The 6,862-nt window shown below is 31.6% G+C and overlaps 1 protein-coding gene across 1 annotated transcript; it reads right to left on the reverse strand.

Annotated features, from left to right (window-relative positions):
* Positions 1-2,238: 2,238 nt before the first annotated feature.
* On the reverse strand, positions 2,239-4,044 carry LOC107944380 (cytochrome P450 CYP82D47). Its single transcript, XM_016878217.2, has 2 exons — positions 3,075-4,044; positions 2,239-2,981 (listed from the first exon to the last, which is right to left on the reverse strand). Exons 1-2 carry the CDS (start codon positions 4,011-4,013, stop codon positions 2,358-2,360), a joined length of 1,563 nt encoding a protein of 520 aa, XP_016733706.2. The 5' UTR covers positions 4,014-4,044; the 3' UTR covers positions 2,239-2,357.
* Positions 4,045-6,862: the final 2,818 nt, after the last annotated feature.

Below are 6,862 nucleotides of genomic sequence, written 5' to 3' on the forward strand. Positions count from 1 at the left end.
TGAATGAATGATAATATTTTCTTCCTGATGTGAAAGATCAGACAAAGCTGCAGTCACAGGGCAATTCAGAAAATATTATCACTCCTTCAACTACGCTCTGATACCAATTTGTTGCGGAAAGGATCGATTCGAGAACTCCGATATGACTACAAGTAAATTGACCGGAACGAAAAATAAAGTGAACACAAGGATTTACGTGGTTCGGCTTTAATGCCTACGTCCACGGGCAGAGGCGAAAAGAAATTTCACTATAACAAGATGAAGATTACAAGTGTTTTACACTCAAGACACAACCCGAGAACCTCACAACTCTCAACCCCTATAGAAAACCCGAAAGCTAAAATCCTAGCTTTCAAAGAACAAGCTTTGCTCTCTCTTGGTTTGGGATGATGAATATGGCTAATGAACCTCTCTATTTATAAGAGAGTTCAAGGACATAATTGTCCAAAACTTTGGCAAAGATTTGTGGTTGAAAATGGACACCAACAACCATCCACTAATCCACTACCACCAACAACCCACTACCAACAACAACAATCCACTACCAATTTTAAGTCATTTCTTAACACAGGTTATACTAATTCCAATCTTGGGTTCCTTTTATTTTCTTGAAAATGGTTGTCAAAAAATGATTTTTGAAAATAATTTATTTTTCTAAAAAAGTTAATTTTGTTAGTGTTTAAAAAAATCAGTACAAAATATTTTCTGTTATTAGATAATTCTCATGAAATTATTTTATAAAAATTGTTTTTAATTAATATATTTAATATTCACTTATATATAGAAACACGGGAAGTTAAATGAATTTCTAATGGAGTTGTTTTAGGACGTGTCAACCCGACTGCTTCAAACATATCGACTGCGTCGTTTGATGGAGTTTCAATGACAACTGCCAACTAAAACATTACATCTATTAGTAGTGTAGTCTTCAATAACTTTATGGATAATCGAAAGTGGAATTGTAGGGTATAAACGTAATATTTCTTTAATGATTAATCCAACACTAAATTGTTGGTGTCTAATTCTATCACTAACAATCTATGTTTACCAATCTGAACGTTTAGCTCCTGCTGTACTTTACTCATCGTTTAGCTCCTGCTGTACTTTACTCATTGCATCACGGTTATTGGTATAACCATCCTATATTGGTATTTCACTAACATACGTTACTGAAATTGGAACTTTGAAGCCGTGAAAAGAAAACCCAAAATTTGATATTTTCCTCTTAGAAGAAAAAAAAAGAAAACCAACAGAGAAGAGAAGATGCTGATTATTATCGAGGAAATTAATCATTTAGTCAATTTTTGTATTAAAAGTTTTATTTTATTTTATTTTTATTTAAAAATAATTAAATTAATTCTTATTTATTAATTCAAATAGGAAATTGATTTTTCTTATTAAAAATTTTATTCATTTTTATTATTAAAACTTGCTGTGGCTAATAGAATCACCAGCCAGTTTCACATAAAGTGCCACATGTATTTAATTCTAGCGTACATTGACCAATTTTTAATAGTAGAATTGAATAGAATTTTTAACGAAAAAACAATTTGCCCTTTGAGCTAACATACAAAAACTAACTTACCCATTTTTTGAGTAGTGAGGATGAAATGCAATCCGTCTCTTAATATAAAAGCTATCATGATACTTTTACCATTGATTTATCATCATTAAATCATGTATATATATTATTAAAAAAAACATTTCCCAATAGTTCTTTAACAGTCCGTGACTTTAAAGAGTTTCACCTACAATTTCCATCCACAATTTTTTTGTTAAAATGTAACACAAGTTCCTGTACTCTTTGTAAATATGAAATTTTATCTCTGTACTTTTATTTCTAAGAATTTGGTCCCCTTACATTTTAGATTTCAAAATCCATATCCAATTGTTTATATTGTTAAAATTATTTCATTAAAATTAGAAAAAAAATATTAAGATTAAGAAATAAGTTTTGAAAAAAAATTAAGCATACTTAAAATATGAATCAAACTCGAAGTTCAATATTCAAAACTCAAGCCAAGCATAGCCCGACTCGTCTTCAAATTTATAACATATCATTTATCATTTAGTTTATATATTTTCAAATCATATATTTTACTTAAAAGGAAATTAAAGGGGCAAGGGTGGGGCAGAGAATGGAAGCAGATAGCCATGTAAAAGGAAATTAAATATGATTTGAAAATAAAATTTTATTTTATTATTTATATTTTACTTAAACATTGTTACATTGTGTGTGAGAAATAAAAGGAAAAGGTGCGTTTAACAAATAACAAAAATTCAACATAGTAAACACAATAAAGGTATAAAATCCGAATTCACCCTTTATTTTATCTTGCCTCCCCTGGATTTATGGATCATATATAAAGTTCAGGGGCAAGGCGTGGTGAGATGACTGTTTCAAGCGGTGTAGATTTCATGTCGGTCAATCCGACAGTGCCAGTCAAGTCGATCAAGCCTTTTTCCGGTGTCGAAAACTCGAATGCATGTAAGAAATTCGACAACGTCAAATGCAACATTTGAAGTGCAAAAGATGTTCCAGGGCAACTTCTCCTCCCGCTACCAAAGGGCATCAGTTCAAAATGTTGACCCCTAACATCAACATCTTTGTATGTCGTAAGAAATCTCTCTGGCATGAATTCTGACGGTCCAGACCATACTTTAGGGTCTCTTTGGATCTTATGTAGGTTGATGATTAGCCGAGTGCCTTTGGGGATTTCGTAGCCACCAATGGTACAACTTTCATTGAGTTCACGGGGTGCTGATAATGGTGCTGGAGGGTACATTCTCAATGTCTCTTTAATTATGGCTTGGATGAAGACTAATTTACTTATGTCTGATTCTTGCACAAACCTGTCCTTGCTTACATGTATGTCTAATTCCTCTTGAGCCTTTTTGAGTAGATGAGGTTTGTTTAGCAACAAGGAAAGTGCCCAAATTAACGTAACTGTTGTCGTGTCACTTCCAGCTAAAATCATTTGCTTCAAAAAATACATAACATATAACATTTAAATACTCAAGTCTTGATTGACATTAAATTCAAAAATGGAAAGAAAAGAGAGAAAAGAATGTACCAAAGAAGTGGCTTTGTTTATGGTATCGGCATCGTAACCAGCAAGGTCAGCACCTTTAAGAACAGAGTTCATAACATCCATGAAATCCTTCTCCTTTTTACTTTCATCCCAATATCCTTCCCTCCTATGATCATTCAACCATCCCTCGGCGATATCATCCAACTCTTGTGCCGTTTTCTTCATCCATTTCTCGTATCCCCCCAAATCAAGCTTTCGAAGGAAAGGAATGGCATCGCCTATCACAAATATGCCCGACAAGTAAAAAAAATCCCTCAAGGCCTTACGGTACCGTGACACCACTTGTTGCTCTTCTTTACCGACACCCGAATACCTCTTCCCAGCAACGGTCCTAAGAATAACGTTCAACGTCAAGTCCAAGAACCGTTTCTTCATCTCAACGAAAGCTAAACCCGATTCACCATCCTTTTCCTTAACCCAAAACTTGTATAGATCTTTTATCGAACCTTCTATTTCGGATACAAAAACTTTTTTCAACTGATCAATCCTATGGTTCGATAACACCTCTAACATTGTTATCTTACGCATTTCACGCCAATACTGTCCATAAGGAGAGAACCCAAACATGGCATAATTGTATCCCATGTGTTCCGCTGCTGCCATTTTGGACCGTGATGAAACGGCCATGTCGTTGGTGGTGAAAATTTCCTTAGCTACTTCTCGTGAACTCACCACCAAGGCCGGATGAACACCTAACCGGATCATGAAGGCCGGTCCAAGTTTATCAGCCAAGGCTCCCAACGTTACATGAGCGGCCACAGGTTTCCCTAGCAACGGGAGGTGACCGATTATTGGCCATGCACCACCTGCTTCCGGTGCAGCTTTGCCATTGGATCTTTTGAGCTTAGTGTAGAAAAACAATGTTGTGATGGCAATCAACACAAGATAGTAACTAAGATATGGGATATTGAAAGGTTCCATTATGCAAAGCTTTAATTTGGTTAAGTATATAGAGAACTTGTGTGTGATGGGAAAGTTTGGGTTTTTGCATGTATATATATAGTTTGGTGGGTCTAACAAGACAAACATATAGTTGGGAGAATATTATAGGTTTTATTTTATATTTTATTTCAAGCTGCTTAGCCAAAGTTGAATGAATTTTTCGTGTGCCGATATTGAATATTTGTGTGCATCCATGCATGATGTAGGTTGAAATTAATAGAAAAAATATTAAAAATATTTTCAACTTAGTTAATATTGTATAAATTCATACAGTGTCAATAAATTAAAATATATATTGAATTTGATGTCACTGATCTCAATTTCATAATGATAAAAATACTCACCTTATAAGTATGCTATAATCTAATTAAAAATAAATTTAATTATTATAATATAATTCACTAACAATATATAAACTTAATCCTAAATTAAATTCTATATTCATCTATCCCTTCACAAGTGTTAAATTGAAAACCATCACTTTTAGGCTTGTGGCTGCCATATACTAAATGAACTATGTTTATGTGAAGTGTCTTTGACATCTTGGTTGGTAGTCAATTGGTCACACATGGTGGCTTGAATTTTGTTTTAATCTTCAATGTCATTCTTAAATTAGTATAAGGTATTAGAAACAAAATAAACCAAAAAACATGGTTTCATTTTTATTTAAATGAAAAACCCACAGTTTTAAGAAGGAAAAAAAAAGGTTAAATAACACTATTTATCCTTATATTAAATTTTCAACAAAATAAGTCAAGTCTTTGGTTACAAATAAAAATATTAAGTCAATGCCGCATGAGTGAATCTTAAACACTTGATTCATACGTTAAGAATATTATATATTATCTAAATTAAGTCTTAGTTAAGTTACATTGTTGTCAATTTGAAAAGACAGTAAATTTAAGTGCGTTAAAACGCATTTCTCTTCTTATTTAAGAGTTAAAAAGAATTATTAGTAATTCTAAATATTGTATAAAAAATTTTCTAGAATTAATATAACACAAATCCTTTAATACTCCACGTATAATTCAATTTCCATATACAATTTAAGTCAATTTAAGTCATTAACTTATACACGATTCAAAAATATGTATTTTTTTTCTCAAGTTGTGTAGTCACACTATCAACAATTTTAGTTTGAAAGTAGAAGATAAGAGCACACAGATATATTAATTAACTATTAATTTGATAAAATTAGTATAAATATATACTACATTAAAAATAATGTAAATAAAATAAAGTAAAATTAATGTAAAATTGTAATATTTTATTATTTGCAATTGAATCAACCCAAAGAAGTAGACATGAATTTCTTTTAAAACAGTCCACAGCAAGCATTTTTGAACGAAGAGTGGCTGGTAAACAAGTTGAAGAGAAAACTGCGGATGATTTTCTCAGGATATATGAAACGCCCACCGCTTCAAGTTACAGTCAAGACAACGTGCTTGGTAATAGGAAGATGGCTGTTTTTTTTTTTTTAATATAAATATTGGGGTTGGTTGATTTTGTCGATTACATATTCGTTCAGTTGCAACTAGGATTACTAGTAGTTTTTAAAATTGAGATGAACATCAGAAATTGTTCACATGTTATTAATCTTTGTACTTTGTGAAAATTGTGAATTTAGCTCTTATACTTTAATTTGATTAATTTTAGTCTCTGTACTTTTTGTATAGTCAATTTTAGTTCTTGTGTTTTTCGAATTTTGAAATTTTAGTCTTTACCCAAATAGTAGGAATTAAATTTGTTTGATAAAATTCAATTACTAGTCTTATACTATTCGTACAGTTCTAACTTTAGTTCGTATTTTCCAAATGGATCAGTCTAAGTCCCTATACTTTTTTAATTTTGAAATTTCAATTTTCATGCAAATGACAATTGTTCATCCATTAGCTGAATTTTCAATGAGTAATATTTGGAATTAACAAGTTAACATGGCATTACACATATGATAATATGTTTATCGCATTGGATTTTGAAAATAGCATAACTTAATTTATTGAATTTAACAATTATTATTTGATGAGAACTGAAATTTCAAATTTTGAAAAGTTTAAAGATTAAAACTAATCAAATTAATGTGCAAGGACATTCATAACTTTTGCAAATTACAGGGATAAATAGTAGAGTTTAACCAAGAGAAATCCACTATAAAATCGACAAACACTAACTATTATTTAAGTTCAACTCAATCATCAAGTTTCAACCTCACTTTTATATTTTGAACTAACTCACACTCTCTCTCAGTCTTTTTCCCTAAGAACTTGGATGTAAATTGACAAACAATACAGTTTACTTGCACAATTTGGCACTACAAATCAATTCTTTTGTGAACAAGTCATATTAGAAGCTACCCATATCTTTGAAAAGTCAAATATATGGGTGTCAGAAAATTTGGCACCGAAAATCAAAGCATTTAAGGCAGCGAAATTTGGTTTGAAATTTGGCATAGGATAATTGCAATTTTGGTCCCTAATTGTATAGAGACTTTCCAAGTTGATCCATTAACCTCAACTATAAATAGGCCTAACCATTTCTCATTTTCTTCATCCTATATTTGTTATTCTCTACTTAAAGCATTATTCTCTCTCCCTATTTGTAAATTTCACTTATATTTTTGGAGTGAAATATATTTGATAGTGTTTGAGGACATAGGCAAAATTTGTTGAACCTTGTTAAAATTCTGGTATTCTTTATTATTTATTTTTGCGTATTTTGTGTGTGTGATTGTAGTGATTTATTGTGCTATTAAATTACGATAGAGGGATATTATGGCTAGGAAAGACCTGGTACTTAAGTGATCCTCGTGATCCACCTCTCTTTCCTGG

The sequence above is a fragment of the Gossypium hirsutum genome, chromosome A06 (genome assembly GCF_007990345.1).
Source record: "Gossypium hirsutum isolate 1008001.06 chromosome A06, Gossypium_hirsutum_v2.1, whole genome shotgun sequence".
Lineage (NCBI taxonomy): Eukaryota > Viridiplantae > Streptophyta > Magnoliopsida > Malvales > Malvaceae > Gossypium > Gossypium hirsutum.